This window comes from Sylvia atricapilla, chromosome 1 (assembly GCF_009819655.1).
Source record: "Sylvia atricapilla isolate bSylAtr1 chromosome 1, bSylAtr1.pri, whole genome shotgun sequence".
Taxonomy (NCBI): Eukaryota; Metazoa; Chordata; class Aves; order Passeriformes; family Sylviidae; genus Sylvia; species Sylvia atricapilla.
In genome coordinates, this window is record NC_089140.1 from 100,218,628 (window position 1) to 100,239,987 (window position 21,360).

Consider the following 21,360-nt stretch of genomic DNA (forward strand, 5'->3'; position numbering starts at 1 on the left):
TCTTGCCTAAGGATAAATATCCTTTCAAAACATCCAGCATAGGTTTTTAAAACAAATACTAGTAGATTAATTACAAGAGCACACTTTAAACCAACCAAAATTAATCTACTGATTTAAAGAAAGAAACCCTAATCTGCATGCTTCATGTGATAGCTGGCATGCTTACAACCAGAGGTAGCTCCATTCCAAGAAATTATTACAAGTTTCCAAAGTAAAAGGCACTATGAGCTTGAAACTGTATTGTACAAATTACATTCTCCTCCTGACTCCTTTTAATGAGAAGGCCTTGAAACTTGAATTGAATCTCTTTAACTACAGAAAAACAAATTATGTGACAAGGGTGATAGAACAAAACCATAAACATTTTATGGAAACTTTTAGCAGTTAACTGCAAATGTGCATTGTTCTCGTCTTTTATCTGCTTTTTAGCAGTCCTATTTATATTTCTTATAAAGAGCTTCTTAGATCCTCCAAGGAAAAAAGTTGTTTATAATACTTTTTGGTTTTCAACCTATATATTTCAGAGTATGCAAGGTATACATAAAGTCTTCTGTTCACACTGTTTAGGTTCTCTGTTCCTCAGCTTGGGTTGCTACCTTCTGCAAACAAAATATCCTATCTGTGTATGCAGCCTTTGTTGACGTTATAAAAGGTAATCCGCTGTTGACAGTAAGTACGAGCCATGGATGAAGCTATGGAGGTGATGAAAAAACAAGCAAAGGACTAAGCTGGCAATGTTAACACTGTTGCAGAAAGAGAAGCTGTGATCTCATCAGGAGGTGAAGAAAGGGGGATGTAGCTCTTCGCTGCTGTGCAGATGAGCACTCACTTCTTTGGAACTTTAAATAATGACACTAATACTGTTTGAGTAGGTGCTAGTCTCTGTTCCATAGGTCTCCATTGGCTTCAGTGACAAGATGCATACATGTGATGATTTATCCATGATCTGTACAATTTTATCACGGTCACTAAAGTGAAAAACAAAGATTCTTCCTGAGTAGTAAACATACTACTTTTCCAGAGCTCTCAAAAATGGCAACAGCAGCAAATCAACCTGCAATCCTTAGCTTAAGAGATTAAAATAATTAATTGATAATAAAGACAATTCTGAAACATACTCCTCTTTTCTGTGGTTGTGATGGAAAATCTGTTTTAATGTAGTTTGTAAATAATGGTAATTCATTAAAAATTTCAACAGCCTTCTTCTGAAAACTGCCACTTGTGCAAGTCGGAAATATCATCATCCTTTGACTAAATGGACAACGTGTCTTCATTAAGACTGTAGTTACTTTTTGCACTTATTTACATTTACTTCCATTATAATTCAGTTCAGTTTACACTTAAGGGGAAAAACACGTGAATTTCTTGCCGTCATTTGATGTTCATGTCAAATCTTATTATACAAACTACTTGGTAATTAAATCCTTCTACAGAGATTTAAGTGCACCTCAATGGTAGGGGTAAAAATGACAAGGACTTGTTTCTTGCCTGAAGAAAGACTGGGAATCAGGATCAGTTGGTGATTCTGTCCAGGCTACCACACCTCTGTTGAGCATCACCACAGGGACCAGTGCTGCTCCACTGGCTGTTTTTCCAAACCTTGCCTTCTAGGATGGCACAGGATTGCTGCCACCTCTTCATGGCAGGATTGCTTTCAGAAGATACCCTGGCAGCAGACACACTCATGCAGGAATTCAGAACAGTGGACCCCAAAAGCAACCACACTTCAAAATAAATCTGTGTCCTTCACAGATCTGTGGGCAGGACAATGACAATGATAGTGCAGGCTTTAACCTATTGATTCTGCCATTCTTGAATTCAAAATTTGAGTGTACACTGAAAAAATACTTGATGAACAAAAATATTCTAATGCCCAGAAATGATCCTCTAATACGTTTTAGGTTTTGTGAGGAGAATCAGTCACTCCTACTTAAAATGCTATTAAGTCTTCAAGTTATTAGTCTTCCTGTTGCCATCAAATCTAATATTCAAATTTAGATGCAAAAATATTTTTATCCCAGTAAAATGCAATATAAGTATATGAACTTTCATCTCAAATTGTACCAAAAAATGGCAGAATGCGACATTTATTACTAATAATTTGCAGTAGTTGACTGGATGCTAGATTGACTGTAAAAAAGCCTCTAATTAATTTGTATAAATAGGTACAAAACTTGGAAATAAAACCAGAAAGTGTCAACAGGTTTGGAGACCACTGAAATAACTTAAGTTTTGCTTAGCAGCAGCAACTGCTGCTAAGATTAATACGATTAATAATAAGAATAACAATAATTATAAAATATTATATTATATCTTTCCAGTTTCACAATGAAAGTCTCGGTGTTGATGATAATAAGTAAGTCAGGCTGGATAAAGTGTGAATATCACCTCACTATCTGGGAAATCAGACTCACAATATAAGACAGCAAACATTTAATTTGGTTTTACTATGATGATGTAATACTTAATGTAACACTGAACTTTATTCATAGGCACCATTGTTCATAAGACTTTCTCAAATAACTGCCTTTTCAGAATGGAATTAATTATTTTACAGCGTAAGCTACAAAAAAATATACTCTAAAAAATGCAAAGTACTTGTAGAAAACGTGAGCCTCTTCCAGATATTTCAAAGTTGGAATCTGTTCTTAAAAATATTGAGACAGGAAGGCTTAGAAACAAAATTTAATATCTGCCTCTTCAATTTTTTTCTGAATACAGCTCCTATTTATTAACTTTGGATCATTTGTGATCATGTACAAGATTTCCTATGGGTCCCAATCCCAGTATTTCTACTGCTGATTGTTGGGGCCTAAGTAGATCCCTGAGCTCCTTTCCTGCGACACAAATTTAATTCTTTACTTCTCCTTGGTATAAACTGTTGTGGGTCAGTGAGTTTGGAACAAAGGATGGAAGAAATATGTTACACTTTTATTACAGAATAACATTCTACTATAGCAAAAGCCTTACTTTATTTTATGCTTGAATATCAGGCTTTTTTCGTCTATAGCAAGCATCATCCCAAACACAAACCATATTTTAAGCAAGAAATCCTGAGCTTCACAGGAGGGCTGTACTTTATACACAAACCACTCAAATTTTAAGCTCAGTTGTTTTCAGTAAAGTCAGAGTATTTATTAAGGAGTTAAAATAAAGGAATTAAAGAAAACCGTAGTACAGGTCTGTAATTTTACAATTCCAGTATGTAATATAAATTTAAGATGTTTAGATGTTTTGAGATTTGTTGCTTTTTTTTTTCCCTCCCAAATTGTCCTATACTTCTCTGTAGTACGATTCCAGTCTGGTACTTCCGAAACTACACAGTTAAAATAATAACTGATTATTTCTGAAAGCACTACTGGATTGACTGATCCATCAAAAGCAAACTTACTGCTTACAGACAACAAGAACAACATAATAAGTAACACTGAAGTGTTTTTTTATCTCATGTTACAAAGTGCTTGTAACTTTCACACTGACTAATCAGAACATTAAGGACTCAGTTTGCTGATTTAATGAAAAGTAGACAACTTAAGCCACATCTGCATGCAAACAGTCATTTCATATGGAAGAAAAGCTATTGCTGGGCTTTAGCAGAATCTGTTCTTCACATGAAAAGAGCTCAAATTCAGTATCTGCTGTTAATGCATAGTGTACAGCATGAAAACAACTGCTACCACAACAAAGACATTTCATGAGTTACCTAATTGCTTCTTCTCCCTAATATCCGCTACTTTCCAGCATCAGTTCTGACAATTTTAACCTCTGTATGAAGACTAAAGAGCTGCCAACAGCTGCAACAGCATACGTGTTTTCAGCTGTCTTTCCCTGACAGCCTTCTTCATTAGTTCTTCAGGTATTATTAATTCAGGGCAGTAATAATGTTGCCAGACCAACACAGCTTTATGGTTGTCTGGCCTTTCAGATACTTTCTGTATTTGTTTAAATACGAAAATGTGTGTTTATGTAAATATGAAAATCTACCGAAGTGCATCTTAGATCACAGAACATCACAAATGACTTAATTTTTTTCAGTCTAATTGATTTAAAAAAGTTAATATTGACTATAGTGATGTTAAGTACTACAATCACAGGCAGTTATAAAAACTTGTGTTCATTCTACCCAAGATGGCAAACAAAGCCCTAAGGTAAAAATTTGGATAGAAAGCAAAATCAAGTGAAGCTATTTGAGTGGCAGTATTCTTTGCATTCTCTCCTTTATTTTATGTTATTTTGGGGTAAAACATTGTATATTCTCACACTTTCAAAAAAGACGGGAAAATTGTGAGTTAAGGGAAAATCAGAAAATGTAAGGTGATGCTATTTTGTAACTCCTTTGGGCTACATCAAAGAGAAACTTAACCAATTTGTGGTCAAAAAAACTCACAGCATTAACTGTACAACCCAAGCAAGTTTAACCATATATGAACCATACTTATCAAGGTTTTTTTTTTAATCTAGGATAAAGACTTTCTACAGCCCAAAACTACACTTCACCTAAGCAAGATTTTCATTTGCTTCAACCACTGAGATGCACACTTTGAATGGCAGCCACCTCCAGGCATCAACACAAGATTGAATTTCAATACCAGGTATCATAAAAATTTGAAATGCTTAACAGAAGTCTAAGTAACTTCAAATTCTGAACAGAAGTATTTATCTTTCTTTAAATTATGAATACCACATCCTGATTTTTAAGAAGAAAACCTGAAAGAAAATTAAAGCGATCAGATAGAACTCAAACTGTAATATCTGAAAATGTAAAGCAAACTGCAGACCTGATTAATCTAAAGTACTTTCCTTGTCAATGCCCACATTAACATTTCATTCTTAACAGCTAAATTAAAGAGCTTGCCTGACTAATAAAATAGCTGTAAAAATTATATTTAAAGCTCACATACTAAAATCAGCACAAGGGGCTGCATCCACACAATTCACTGCTTAGGAAGTTTCCAAAAAATACTTTGCCTCCCTAAAACATTCTTTGCAAAGGAAGATGAATCTTTTGAAAACTCTCCCCACTCCCTAAAACCTGTGAGGTGTTTACATGTCCTCTACTAAGCAGATGATTCATGTTTGCTGGTAGCTGGTTTGTACTTAGCCACATGCAGCCAGGGTAGGTGACCATTACCTGCTATAAACCACACAAAACTGATCAAATGAGCTTCATTCAAGACACATTTTATGCAAAGCGACTTCATTTGGCTACATTTTTGGGGAAGACAAAGGGTAAAGGAATTATACACTGAGCGGCTTTGTAGTTCCCAGAAAATTCAAAAACTTTAATAAAGACAACTGAACTTGAGTAAACACACGCTTAGATAATACACCACAGCTACCAGCATAATATGGCCTTAATATGTTCACCCTGATTCACCAAGGACAAAATAAATCCCCATCAATAAAGGATTAAAACTGCAGCAGGTCATTTCCTGTTAACTTTAGCAAATATCAACATTTCAGCAAAAATAATTAAAATATCCTTTTTGATATGGCATGCATGCTACAATTCCAGTGTTAAAGCATTTCTGCTGATTTCATCTTTGAGCAAAGATAATGCCTGATCTGGTCAGACAAAAATCTATCTTGATTCCTGTCACAACTTCAAGGAATCAAATACAGTGGACATTCGACTTATTTCTATTTATCAATTTTGTAAAAGCTCTAGCTCTAATTCTTATGATTTATAGAATTAGAACACATCAGTCAGCCAAGAAATACTTTGTAAAAAGTGTACAGTCTTCCATAAAAGTAATGAAAGACTATGTAAAAATTATAAAAGAAATCCAGAAAACTTTCAATTTTTTTTAATAGCAACTAAAAGAATCATCAAGGTAGCATAACCAAACCACATAAATAAGGATTTTTTTTTTTCTAAAGTAAGTAAAACCCTTGTGGGGGGCACTCCACAGGCTCTTAAAGTAATGTTAAAACACTATAAAGAGAAAACCACTTGTTTTAGAATTTGTATCACTACTAAATAATGTATAACTACTAAATGCTTACATTTTATAGAGGGGTATGTAATTTAAAAAAACAGACAAACAAAAGACCCAGAATATCTTAGTCCATATATGAAGTGCCCATCTTTACTCAAGTTCTTGAAATTTCAGTCATAAGTTGCAATTAAGAGTATGATTTCACCCACAGGAAAACAGTGTTTTCATATCCACCTATATTAAGGATAATTTTCACAATTAAATGTCTATTAGATGATCTGTATACAGTTTAAAAATGCCTGTCCAAGCACACCAAATCTGTCACAAATATACTTAAATTAGCACCCAGTAGTGTTGGTCAGATTGTGCCATCAGTGAACTTTCTGCATCTCATCAGGGACCTCTCTTTAAAGACTCATGATAAAATGCAGTCATTTTCCCACATTTGGCATGCAATGTATCTGAAATCCATCTTCAACTAACACACATCGATTTTTATGACAAAGATTACACGGCTAATGCCATCCAAAAAAATGACACATTTGTAATTCAAATTGCAGCACTAAGGGTCTTCAACAACTCATTACCATTCATATTGTTACAAACCCTAAAGCTGCCTCTTCCCTCATTCAAAGAGGGGCAACCTTTGTCACTTTACAGAATGTGCTAAAATGGGCTGCCCAGTGCTGCCTACGTCAGCGTTTTTTCCTTTACAACTATTTTGAAGTAAGGATGATTTAGACCTAAAGTCTTGAATGTCTACTGCTAAATACTTGATTTGGGCTCAGAAGGCTTTACTCCATACATCAGCTATTAATTACAGAATCAGTAATGCTTAGCAGAGGATGCCTGACTGATTACTATCCAAGTATTTATTTTTATATCTGTCCTTATCCAAAAATACTAAATGGGTCAAAATTTATTTCAGCTGGAAACCTAATTTTACTTTATCATTGGCTTAAACTGGAGTAAAATCAAGCCCTGAAGCACAATAGCATTTTTTTTTTCAATCTGCCTTGCTCACAAATTCTCCTGGAGATAAATAACATTCTAAACCAAGAAAAATTTAAAAGCCCCCCAAAATCTTGGTATACTTTATATTTTAAAAATATTAAACCTAATAATTCAGCTGAGAAGAAAACAAAAGGGAAAATATGAAAGTGACACAGAAATATGTTTACTTGTAAACCAGCATTAGATTTATCTTCTCCTTTTAAACTTGTAACAACCTTTCAAATATTTTTTAAAAATAGTAATTGACACTATTTAAATAACATTATGGTATTTTCAGAAAACCTATTTAATTAAAACCCACTTATTAATACTTTTATTTTAAACCAAAATGGACTTTGAATTGAGATTTCAAATGAATTATTAATTGTTTCAAAGTCCACTGGGTCCTATTCTTTTCCCCTCCAAGCAGGTTAAATTTTCCTCTACATAAAATCCCAAGCCATGAGTCAAATTTGACTAGATATAGTCAGCTTCTGTGAAAAAGGAGAAAATTTGAAAGCAATTAAAAAAAATTCTCCAGCCCTATGAAAAGTCCAGTTTAGCTTTCCTTTATCCCAGAAACTCAAAAGAACATATGTACTACAGAGAACTACAAAGAATATTTATCACCATTTTTTAAACTAAGGACATCTAAGGATCAAAAAATCAAGAAAAAAAATCCACATAAAATGAGCAACAAATGCCTCAGAACTGTAATACCTGCATAAGACAAATACTTCATGTCAAGCTCACATTCCATTTCTAAAAAGAGTTCCTCATTTTCACTAACTTACATCCACCAATTGAGCAATTATGCAATATGTGGGTGTACCTTGCAGTTGGTTTTTTTTTTAACATCTGCATTCTCTGTTAAATTCTAACTGTACAAGATGTCTGATAATTTTTCTTTATCTTCAGCCTTCAAAGTGGTAGGTTTACCAGAGGCAAAACCACACATCAGAGAATATGAGTCATATAATAAAGAAACTACTCTTCCCCTTCTCCCCCTTGCCCCCTGAAGCTATAATAACCTAAAGACACTCTATTGTAAATGGCTTCTTTGGCAGTATTGATGGTATGTACAACTTGCAATCATTTAGCCAACAAATGAAGATATTTTTAAGTCCCTACCGTATCCATAACAAATTGCTTCCAGTACCATTTTAAGGCAAATTAAAACTGTGCTACTGCAAAAATAAAATTCAGAATGTCTATGCACTTGCTTTCATGTCACGCACAAAATATGAAACATTCTATGCATGTGCCTATAAATAACAACATAAAAAGATAAAAATAACATAAGATGCCTATGCAAGTTAATCTGAAAAGGATCTCTCATTTGTATACAAAAGATCAGCCTCCACGCAGAAATCCCACATTGATTCCATATCAAATTAAGGCAACATTTACATACAAGCAAACCCCTGCCCATGCCAACTACAACACAGGAGGAAGCAAAGCACCTCACTTGACCACTGCTTACACACGTTTCCACTCTGAACTGCAGCAAGTATGGGAAACAACACTGAGGCCACTCTAGCCTTTTCCTTCCTTTTATGTTCCTTTCTGCAGGTAGACAGTAACTCCTCAGACTAACATCCTGCATCTAATTCCATATAGGAAATCAGCTTTCAGCAAAGTCTTATTTGATGTGTCAATACACAAGATTGCATCAGAAAACCTGAAGAGAACTAAATGCAGGAACAGCATTTAGAAACAGCAGCAAATAAATCAATAACCACAAAACCTTGCACCACTAGAACAGGTGCAACCACCACAGTCTTGTTAGAAAGTTAACAGAGGTGATGTTGGCACAAGATCTTCCCATGACCATCTTCCAAAAAGTAAAAAAACGCCAATGTTTCAGTAAATCAAAGTGAAGCAACATGTTCCCCCTTGAAGCAGAGTAAATCAGTGGTTTCTATTCTTACCTGTGTATAGTCAAAGTCAGAAAGAGGAGCTATACTCTTGATGTAGTCCATTCGAAATTGGTTTTCTGGGTTGGCCAATGGAACTGGGGGTATTAAAGTGCTCATAGCTGAAACTATAGTCTAGAATTGGATAAAACAAACAAAAAAAAAACAAACACATTAATCTGGATAAATCTAGGATACAGGATCAATAGAAGATAATCCAATCTGATCAGTAAAATGGGATTTCTCTCATCACAATCTTGGAGAGCATAATCCTTATAATTTCCAGTACAAACAAGCATTTAAGAACAGTATAAAGTGTGTTCTTACCACAATCGCATCTTTAACGTTTTTCCGAATATCCAGTATTTTCTGTTTCTTTTCTCTGCATTAAAACAGAAATATTAACACTTTGATTTTTTTTTCCAAAGCAGCTCAGTCACTTGCATTTATTTTTTTTCACTGATCCCTTGTTTATCTGCTCTTCAAACATTAACACATACTAATAGAAAAAAAAGGCAAAAATACATTTTTCCCTCATCCATTTTCTTGCATAGTATGAAGAGCAATCCACATTCATCCCTAATGTATTTTTTTAAATCAGACAATCACAGCCACATCTGCAAAGCCTCCCCTGATGGAACTGGAAATCATTCTTTTAATTTCTACAGCATGCTGTAAACATGCTCTAAATCAACAACACGTAGGTGAAGGCCAACAGATATCTAAAATGAGTGCTATGGATTAATAATGATTTCTGGCAAAGAGTTCTTTAGAGAGAAAATGATGTAGCTTCACTAAACAGGATGATTTCTAGCAAACAGGCAAAATTAGTTTCAGTTTTACGCTAACCCCAGCACCGGAAAAACAGCACACAGTGTCATCCTGATTATGATTTGACATGTATTTTTATATTACAGACAGATGCAATATTTGGTTATTTGCTTCTATGTAAAAAGTAGTCGCCATGTTGTTGCTACACAGGGGCCTGTCAAGCGCTGCAGTAGCAACAGTGTAAAATACAGTAAAGGGGCCAGAAGGAGAAAATGCAAACATACAATAGCAGCAATTTCCTTATTCTCACTCCCCTCCCTCCCTCAAAACACAGTGTCAAGCCACCAAAACACAGGGGATGAGAGCTGAAATCTCCTAGCGTACTGTGTGTTAACCTGTTTCCAACATTTAAGGAAAAATAAGTCACAAAGTGTCAATAATTCTTACTCTGAATTAAATCCATTGACATGTAGGATTCGCATTTGTTTCACAATAGTGCTTTTTCCTGACTCACCAGCTCCTAAAAGAGAAAGAAGGAAAGGGAGAACATTGTGATACACGGCTCAGGCTGGGGGGGTCGGAGAGGTGGGTTTTTCTGTTTGTTTGTTTGTTTTTGGACGCGACAGCATCTCCCACCTCGGCAGCATTTCTGTATGCGTGCATCCATGTGGCTCAGGCGCTGAGCTCGATCCGTGGACGCCTGGCTCGTTGCTCAACAGAGCAGCCCACCTTTTCCAGAGCCAAGGCGCACGCCGCATCTCCCCTCTCGGCTGCGCCCGCCGCCCCGGGGCTGGGGCTGCTGCCCCCTCCTCGCCCCGCTCGCCCCGGCCCCCACCTCTGCCGCTTCCTCCTTACCCAGCAGCAGCAAGCGGTGTGTCGCTTTATAAGCCAGCCTCTCTTTCTGCAACTGCTTCTCTATTTTTTTGTTGGCTTCTCGCTGCGCTTTCTCATCGATACGCTGATCCTCCGTTTTGCTGTTGCCCAAACACCCCATAGCCGCTGCTCAGGGTGGATGTCAGACCGCTGCCTTCTCAGATTTAGTATTTACACGGGGGCAGGGAGAGGGGGGGAGGCAGAAGACAAGTCTTTATATCCGTGTGTGTCCCTGCGACGGTTTCTCTCCGCTTCTTCCCACCCGGCTCGCTCACATAAAATGGTCTCTGGCCGCTTTCCGATCGCAGCGGAGTTGGCTGCTTCGCTCCCCACCAGAGATGCGGAGAGCAGGCGGCAGAGGTAACCCTGCCCCGGAGGGGAGGGGGTGGGGGGAGAAAGCTGTGCAAAAATGCCTAACATGCAACGAGAGGGAGAAAAGGGCTCCTCCTGGAAACCAGCCGGGTGCCGCTCTCCGCTCTCCCTCCCCACCGCGCACACAATCCCTATATTTCTCTGTAAAGGTCTATTTTTGTCTCCCTAACTCAGCACTGCCTCTTTCTGCGAGACCAGGAAACAGCCCCGCTGCCAGCCCTAGGCGCAGGGGAGCCGAAGGAGAAAGGTAAAAGCCGGACGGATCTACCTGGATCCCGCGGGGCCGGGCCGGGCGGTGCCGCGGGCTCCGCGCCCCCCGCCCCCGGCCCCGCTGCCGCCGCCAAAACCCGGAGCTGGCACCGCCGCCGCGGGACCTGCGGCCTCCGGACCCCCGCCCGCGGCCTGCCGCAGGGGCAGCCAGGGGCCCGGGGGGCTGCCCTCGGCCTTTCCCCGCGCTCCTCGCCGGTACGGGAGGCGCCCGGCCGGCACCAGAGCGAGGGTCGGCGCTCCCGGGTCTGGAATCCCAGGCTGGCACAGGTGATGGCTGCCATCGCGACTGACCTGCGGGAGCAGCGCCGGGAGCCAGCCGCCGGCACTGGGGTGTGGGAGCGGCCGGGGTCTGCCCGCGGGTTCCCCGACACAGAGCACGCATATCCACAAACACCCTGCCTCGACTTCTTAACCAACAAAATGTCCCTTTCCACACAAGCAGTCCCGGCAGCACATGGGCCGTTTTTTCCCTTTGAATATTCCAAACTGCATCAGCTGAACCAGAAAATCAAGCTGTCCAAACAGCTCACGGTAATGTGCAATCCGAACATGATAACACACATGTCTAATATCACTACAACAACAAATGTCGACAAGAAGCCGTATCTCCGTTCCTTCATTTGCCTCCATTTTAGATCCTAAAATGAAACTTCAAGCTAGACAACCCTATAGGTATTCCTTTTTGCTTCAAACCTCTTGCCTTGCAAACTGGCACCTCAGTGCAAAAGCAGCAGTACAGCACCTGGCTCTTCCTAAACTCCCCCTGCGTAGAAACCACTTGCACAACTCAAACGTGATGCTCGATACATTCAGGCACAAGAACACCGGAAAAAGGATGGACGTTACTCTGGAGTCCCCAAACACTTTCAGCTTTTATCTCCAAAAATTATTAGTCCCCCATACTTTCAAAGATGGCTTACTGAAAAATTAATATTATGATAGGTACATACGTGTGCAAAATCTTGGTCCCGAGTAAAATGGAAGAGAGATTGCCCTCAACTTCAATTAAAAAAAAATAGCATTTTAATCTAAAAAGTCTTGACATGCATGTAGCAAAATGAAACTAGATTTCAGAAGCAGAAGGATTTTACTTTAGTTGGTTTTGGTTTTTTTCCATGGCTCCCTCACTCAGGTGGGAAGTGCTGAATCAAGGAAGAGAAACTGGTACTGTCTGCTTTGAGCACACATCAGAGGAAGGTGAAAAGGGCAGGACCCAGAAAATGAACAGGTACTGCTCCACCTGTGGTTGGGTATGTGGAGTTTTCAGGAGACTGTGGAATTCAAGTGCCAGATATGTGGTTTTATGGTACTGCTTGATCTTGACTCTGGAAGCTGTTTTCATCTTCCATCTAACATAGGTGAGGGGAGCCTGTGGGGAGGGGGGAGGTAACACACTACAGGATTGACAGGATCTGCCAGGCCAAAATATGCATTTTAAGTGTTACTGAGCTGCGTTTTTTTTAGGACAAACTGCTTTTCCCCCAGCTGACATTTTTTTCTGTCTGGAGAGGCAAAAAGCACCTCAGATACAGATAGGTTTGGAAGCACAATTCAGGGTGACTGCTGGTTTTGGGGGCTGTCAGACACAGGATATATGATTAATAGCTTCTGTGAAGAGCAGTCATGTTTGCTCCCTGCCACAGCACTATGAGAGCTCAAAACTGAATGGCTTGGTAAGAAATCACTAACTGGGTCTGAATTTTCATAGTCTTTCAGTGTCGGAAGCTGTAATTTATGAAGCACAAGATGTGTGTAGCCATATTTATTTCCTATGTAAATACCTCAGTTTGAAACCTAAATCCCAAATCTGGCTAGTGTCAGTCAGTCTGTAGGAATCTGCCTTGTTTCTTCCCCTCCTCTCCTCAGCAGTTTTCCTCTTTCACGTACTAACATTGGGATTTTCGGTGCAGACTTGTTCCCTGCTTTGAAGCGGCTCAGTGCCAATAAATAGAATTTTACAGGATCCTGGTATATCCTGCTTTTACCTTTCTCCAAAAGAGGGAAAGTGTTTCTCATTTCCTCTCTCCCCCTCGAAAAACCCCATGACCCTTTTGGGTCTTTTCCTCCCGAGAAAAGATCACACAGTTCAAAAATGACACGCGCAAGCAACCTGTTTCCAGAAAGAACTTTTAGCTGTAATTATATTCCCAACCCTCCCTTTGCTTTTCTCAAACACAGTACTTATCCTGACATAACTGAACTACAAAATCCTAGATGCAATAATAAACAATAGAGAAATTTTCACCCCCTTTGGACACAGGTCTTTTTTTTTCCAGAGAGAAATCATAGCTATCATATGAATATGTCTCCTCTGCACACAGATAAATCTAAAACTCTATAAAAGGTTGCAGCAGTGCTGCTTCACCAAACCAACTTCCAGTACAAATTGTACACAGGAATAAAACCAAAATCCTGGACAAAGGAAAGAAGACTCTTGCTGGTCTTCCCCTCTCTTCTGACGCAACCAATGCGGGATCCTCCTTGAGTTCCTGAAAGATGAGGTATTTCACATTGCCTTCATATTAGGCAACTTTATGTACACATACATCTATTTATGTTTGCACATTTATATATGCATATATTTATAAATATAAGTACACACCGAATGGATATCTGTGTGCAAAAAATGAGATTCATCTTCTGCTTTTGTGCTCAAACTTGGTGCTATCCCCTCGTGAAACCAGGCAGTACAGCATAAGCCCTCCTGGAGGGAAACTGGACACACCTTTATGTCCTGCCTTTGAGTTCCCACCTCAGGATGCACCATTTGTGAGCCTCAGGCTGAATGCTGGGGAGCACAAGCTGCTTGCTTGAGGCTGTATCTGCATTCCTGTATGGAGGAAGATTTGACAACCCAGCTGAAGCCACAATAGGTGGCCACCCCTCCCACAAAGTCAGTCTCGTTTCTCGTGCCTGCTCTGCTTGGAGTGAGAAGCGACAAAACCCCAGTACGAATTAATGCAGAGCTCCTACAGATGCAACTTAGAGACCTGGTTGACCCCCCCCCTCAGTCCAGAGCAGGACTGATACAGAGCTTTTTACTGCAAACACTAGGTAAAAGTGGAGAAAGTTTCCATACAGCAACCCTGCAGACCATTTGCAGCCCATCTTCCCTTTACATAGCCTCCTTTGTGGCTTTGGTTCTGTTTTCAGAGAAAAAGAGCAAATGGAAAGATGGAGGTAATCAAAAGCATTGGAGGGACCTAAGCCACTGGTAAAGAGATTCTTCCAGCTTGCCAGTCTTCCTGCCTCAACTTTCACAGGCATCTCTGAACTCTTGGCTGACGCTGTCCTCAAGTATAGGCATTAGGTGAGTAACACTGGTGACCTGATCTCTGCTTCTCCTCACTGACCTCTCTTTTTCATGTAGCCTACTGCTGCAAATCAGGATATGAAACTCACTAGTGGTTGAGTTTTTACTCAGCATCAAAGTGGGGAGAAAAAAAACAGAAAAATGATTGTAACTGCATAGGAATTCAAGAAAAATAATTCTTTCTCTCTAGTAATAAATTACTGGTAAGTTTCTCTCTCTGTAGATGTCAAATATTAACACAAAAGTACACACTCTGTGGAAGGCTACATTTGGAGTTTTATAAGATACATGAACTAAAAAAAATATGACTAACTGTGTTAAAAATACCGAGTAAGGGTTTAGGAAAAAAAAACAGTACATACTTTGCAGAGAAGCAAATATCACACTCCAAAAAAATCTAACCTTCATCCTTTTGTTTAAGCCCATGACCTCAAAAAAGTCATTACAATTTTTTGAGAGGGGCTTATCTGTTTTAAGAAGCAGGATGGGAGAGATGCCAGAAACGATGAGGTATGCATTTCCACAGTGACCGTGGACCTGATCCCAAATCGCCCTCATGTCCATTGATTAAGGACAAATTCACTGATGCAGAAGAGGGTCAGCAATGCTGAGGGGCCTGGCAAAGCTCTGAGTAGTTCCTTGGCTCCTTGACAGGGTTTGCTGTCCCCATTTCCAAGCCCTACTCCTTTACTTGGCAGCTGCCACAATGTAACTCACCTGACAAACCAACTTCTCCAGTGCCCGCTCCTCTCCTATCTTTGTGCAGCACAGGGAGCAAAACAGAGAAAGCAGCAAAAGGGAGAAAGTAGGTGACGTGATGGAGTAGAAGACTGTGGGCTAAAGGTAATAGTCTGAAGAAAAAGAAAAGTTTTCCATAGAAAAACTGCAGGCAGCAGTCCACAGAAATGACAATGACAGCCTTTAGCACTGAGAAAGCATTTGTGAAGGGGAGGATTAGATCTAAGCAGGATCCAGATGCTCCTCGGGACACCTGTGTGGAAAAGCATCAGGTGAAAAGCAGATTTGCAGTATAATAACACTAAAGAAAGAGGACAATCCTCTTTTATTCAAGCTAGTTATTCCTCATCCAAACTAGTTAGTCCTCATCCATGTTCACGAGAAAGCACAAGGAACAGGGAACTTCTGCTATGGCCATCCCATCAGCTCAGGGTTTCCCTTTGGATCCTTATTGGTAAAATAATTCCACTGTTTATTCTTGTCTTTTCTGACTAGAAATTCCTTATCTGTGAAGAGAGACTTACATGGCATCATTCCACACACGTCCATCTGTTGGTACCAGAGGCAGAAGCAGCTGATTGAAAACTAACATAAATCCAGCCACATCCTAATAGCATTTAAAAGACTAAGCAACCTCCTGTGTTTTAAATATTCTTACATATTTACAATGAAATAACATTGTTAAAATGACATGCATGCATTTGCCATAAGCAAAAGGGACATGTCTTTTGATGAATTTGCAAGACAACTGTATTATAGGATATGTTATGTTTGGGCATAACAGGAGGCACTTTTCTGTCATGAAAAATTTCACTTGGCTGGACACCTCAAGGGCATTTCCCAATTCCACCCATCCCCACGCGCCCCAAACAAGGCAATACATTCCCATTTTAAGGCAGTGGAAAGTTAGTTCTAATCAGTTGTTTAGGAGAGTCATCAGGATTAAACAGATTTAAATAAAGCCAGGCAAAACATGCTAATATTGCCCTAATTTAGAAATGAATTAATCAATAAATAAAGAAGTCAGCTAGAAATATAGCTGAAGTTACCACTTTCAGTAAAGGAGTAAAATCTATACAGGAGACATGTCCTGGATTCTCTGCAACATGCTGACTAACATCTTGCACAGCTGTAACAGCAAGGCCAAGTCATTTGCCTGCAGTTTGTAAAAGGTTTTGAATGTCACATAAAATTTTGCATTTAATAGTAAATGCTCAGATCAACTGTCATGATCTCTCTATTTGGACAGAAACAGCTGGGAGGAAAACTAACTTGTGAGACACTGAACATACATGTGATGTGCCTTAACCTCACCTTTAACTCCAAGGCACTGAGCAGGACACTCACTGTCATAGCATGCCTGCCTCCACCCCTGGTCTTTAAACAGCATTCTGCTGAGCTAGATTTTCTCTACATTTACCCCCAACACAATCTGGCCTGTGATTTCCTTGTTTCCTTGTGTAACCCCTCTATCTTGATATAAACTTAGAGATACCTTTTTGTTTCTTCTCAGTTGTTTTAACTTCTCTGCTTGAGAAATCAAGTTTTAGCCACCCCAGGAAATTGTTGATTTTCCCAAAAAAAAGTCTCCACAACTTAAAAAAGTTATGCTCCAATTCCTGTGAGTGGCTGCATGGTTATTGGTATCTCTTAACAGAAAATCCTTACAAATATAGAAAATCATTGCATACAACTACCTTAGCATGAAGTGAGGAATTCTGTAACTGCCTCTTAACCCTGTTTAAGGATCCCAACATGCAATTACACACAAGAGCAATCATTAAAAATTCGCTTCAGGAAATAATGTTGCCAGAAGTTGGTAGCCTCATGCACTCACAACCTGATTTACGTCAATAATATTTACCACAGATATACAGCTTTTGCTTGACTGCATGACTAGCAAATCCAGATAAAATATCAAAACTAACTGAATAAACAACAACCTAGTATTTTTCTCATTATGCATCTAATTTTTTAAACTATACATCTGCTTGTAACAAATACTTGTTGAGTCATGTTCTTCTTGGCATTTTGTGATATTAGATCTTAAGTTTCCTATAAGTATTTCTATGGTATATTTGTACAAAGCAGATAATCTCTGGATTAAATAGCTCTCACATATTTGCTCATAATTGAAGAGACATGGCTTGTTGACCCACATGGTCCTTTCCACAATGAGGTTTATGTTACAGTTAAACTTCAGGTTTTCGTGACAGGAATTTATTTATTTCTCTGGATAGAGAAAATGGCTAATATGAAGACTAAGCAGATACATTACTTATATAGACGACTATTCCATCTGCATACCTATGTGGGAGAGGGGGAAAAACAATCTTAAGCAAAGAGTGATAATCTCCTGGAAAGTAAGTCTACTTTTTTATCTTTTTATACTGTTTACTTATTCACTTTATTCACTGCTAGTCTCAAATGCTATTCTGATAGAATGAGTTAATGAAATTCAAACCCATATGATTTTACTTATTGTTACTAAAACCCAGAGGTTTTTTCCAGCATCTACTGGGCTGCTTGTATAACATGGATTAGATTCTTCAGAGCAAATATTTCTCACAGGATCATTTCACTTGGGGTGAAAGGTGATAAAAGCATTGGTGCACGAAGGAGAAGGGGAAAGGTTGAAAAGTCCACAGAACTTACAGACATTTTGGAACAAGCCATTTAATAAGTTACTGAGGAATCTGTATTTTCTCACATACTTTGGGAAAGAAAAAGTTTGTTTTTACAATAGAAACGCACAATGAGAGAAAACTTCCTAAACTGTGGTGACATTTTCTCTGGGTTTCAAGTTTCAGAGTTATCAACAATGGTGCCATGTTTCTGTACAAGCTGCATAATTGTATGCTTGGTTTTGGTTGTTTTTTTGGTTTGGGGTTTTCTGGTTCATTCATTTTTTTTTTTTATTTTATTTTAAGGAGACCCGGTTCCAGCTTGATGCCTCTCAACCTCCTTAAAATTTTAAATCCTAATGTCCCAATGATGCAGCACAATGCTATGCAGAACTATCACAGCATTTAGGAGGTTAGGAATAGCACAAGTGCAAAAGGGGTTTAATCCAGCAATTTCAGATAATGCAGCTGCTCAGACACTGCACTGCATGTTTTAAAACATTGAGAAGGTTTTAGAAGCTGCTTGGAATATTTAACAACTTACAACAACACTTATATCCTCAACCAATTTGCCTACCAATCCTAAAACATTTAAAGGGCTTTAAACCTACCCATATGCAGACTCTTCCTGCTCAGAATCAGCTACACACAATCTGCCACCCACATCACTAAACACAATGACAAGATTATGCTTCCATGTCTTTGCAGCCTATTCTTCACAATATGCAAATCTTCAGGAACTGCATTTCTGATCCCGATGCAACAGCACAAAAGCTATTGTCGTAAGAAATGGTTTAACCTGTCAGCAACACTGTCACCACAATTACTACCACTAATAAAGATATGATCATAATCTGCCACTTAAGGATCATTAGATACATTATCACTATTGTATTCTTTTACATAGTTCTTTTACATGGACACTAATTGAGAACACTTGATTTAAATAAAATCAAGCACTATAAATTCTCATTGACAAATCTGTTCTTAACCTTTAGAGAGCGTAGGGTGCTGCTTGCTGATGTAGGGGAAACCAGCTATTAAAAAGGCTAATCCTGCAAAATATTTATCAGAAATATAAACCACTGTAACGCTGTATACAAAGAGTTTGGTAAAAGCACACAAGGATGCTCTGTCTGAACATGTAAATGACTTACATTAAGCTAGGTTAAAAGTCCTCAGTACCATTCAAATGTTTGTGGTCCATGCAACAATTTATAGTGTGTTTGGGAATGGACAGCTGTACATTCAGAAAGATTCAAGTATATCTGTAAAAGGCACAGAGTGCATAACAGAAGTTTATTCTATGTATTTATTTTTATATAATTTTATTGATGACGCAGAAACTATGAAAAATATAGCAAATGCTCAAATATGAGTTGTATATGGATCTCAGATGCAGCTCTTTTGCATGTGTCAGAGTGATCCCCTCTGAAAGCTTAATTTCTGGAAATATTTCATGTCAGAATGACCATGAGCTGTCAGAGTGACCATGAAAACAAATCAAAACTACACAGGGATATGCCCTCCCTGCCCCACCGAATTGGAGGCCCAGAACATACCAAATAAGGTGCTCCTCACAAAGAGAAAAATGTTAACATTATAGGAATTTGTGGAAAACATGATCAACATTGGTCATCTACCTTGAATATAAAGGAACACAAATTGGCAGAGGTACAGAGAAGAGGGGTGAAAAAGATTACACTGGATAGCTGGCATCAGAGACTAGGAGGAGCAGGATTTATCAGACCAGGGTGTTTGCCTGCGATGACCAGGCGAAGCACACAGCACACCATGGCTTGCCTTGCCACCCTGGGCACAAGGGCTGCAGCTTCCTACTGGAGCAGAAACACTGCAAAGGGCTGTTGCAGGCAATGATGTATCCAGAACTGTGGGTCAGGACCACTGGTTTTGCCTTACAGAAAACCAAAAGGGATGTTGCTGCTTTCCAGAGAAGTACGAGAGAACTCTCCCATGACTAGAGAAAACGATTTAATGTATTCCAAACTGAACTGCTTCATCTAATTTAATAATTCTGGCTTGAGATGCTGCAAGCCATGTGTAAACGAGACAGAAAAAAAAATTAAGTTTCAAGCTGCCAGAAGAGCCTGGATCTGGTGAGAGCATGACTGGAGAAAACATCACCAATATCCAGCCTGGTCCAGCTCAGAGAGTAGTGCAACTCTCTGAGGGGAGAGAGGGCACTTGGGCATCCCTTTTATCATGTTCCACTTTATCATGGTGAGCTGCCGTTTCTGCTGGGGAAGTCCCATCCAGCAGAGGGAAAGGAGGCAGAGATGGCAGGCGTCCACACACCTTTTGGAGCCTGTTCCTTCTATTGTGTCAGCAAACAATAGCCTCCCGCTAATCTGTGAATCTCCTCCGGCTCCCTTCATGCCTTTACCATACTGCTTCCCCAGCCCCAGTTACCTTCTCTGCTATTTACAGCTCTCTGAACCCTCAGATTATTTCTATGTACACCCTGCAAGAAGGTATGTTGAAAAGAGAAAAAAGATGTCACTGAGTCAAGTGCCTACATTTTCCAGTTTAACTTGGATACTTTCCATATGCTATCACTGAAATTTTATGTGATTTGTACTAGGAGCCAATGGCTGTCTTCTCTAAACTGCACAGAGCATCCAGCCAAAGATTAACAAAAAGCTGGTGCTGTGGCAAAATGCTCCCAGAACTGCCAAAATCTGTGGTTTTTAGTAGTTTCAATTGCCCATGGAGTCCTGAATTAGTGTTAGTATACAATGGACAATTTATGGCATGTTGTTGCCATGAACTTTTTGAATGGGTATGGAGCCATAAGCGACCTGGTCTAGTGGAAGGTGTCTCTTCCCCTGGAATGGGGGTTGAAACTAGATGATCTTTAAGGTCCCTTAAACCATTCTATGATTCTTTTCTGTGCCTTTCTGGAAAATAATGAATGGATAGACTGCACTTCAAAAATTCAAAATATCAACAGATGTAAAAAAACAAACACTACATCACTATTAGGGTTTGGTGGTTTGTTTTATTTTTAGGCATACTATCAGATTTTAAGAACTAAATCTTAGCAGACAATTGTTCTAACTGTTCTCACTGAAAATAGGATGGCAACTTACAAAGTCATGGTTTACACTGAAAAATACTATGGAAGTATTTGGATTACTAATAAACTAAACAAACCAATGCCATATTTATTATCCATAGACAATACAAAAAAATGTTTGGCTTTTGGTTTTTTGTTTGTTTGGTTTTTTTTACAGCATCCTGTATTCCAGCTGTATGCTATGGTGTTTTTTTAAATTTAAATTTTTTAATTTACCTGGCACATGAATACCTGACCCCAGATTTAAATATTTTTGTTACATATTCCAAGTTTATGCATGGAATCTGTTCATTTGAACGTTTTGGGGTTAACAGATCAATGATAAGCAGAGAAACCTCTGCTGTGGGCCTCACAGAAAATCTGCTATAATCATGCACAGCAAAGGCACGATGTTACATCCATGAAGAGTTAAATCTCTGCAAATTATGCAAAACTCTATCATCAGTAAAAATTT

At 39.0% G+C, this 21,360-nt stretch overlaps 1 protein-coding gene across 1 annotated transcript in view; it reads right to left on the minus strand.

The window, feature by feature from the left end:
* The window catches only part of GNAL (G protein subunit alpha L), a 179,901-nt gene that overhangs the window by 103,709 nt on the left and 54,832 nt on the right, over window positions 1–21,360 (minus strand). The window contains 3 exon segments of the mRNA XM_066341017.1: window positions 8,864–8,983; window positions 9,176–9,230; window positions 10,067–10,139. Of these exon segments, the coding sequence (XP_066197114.1) occupies window positions 8,864–8,983; window positions 9,176–9,230; window positions 10,067–10,139 (248 nt within the window).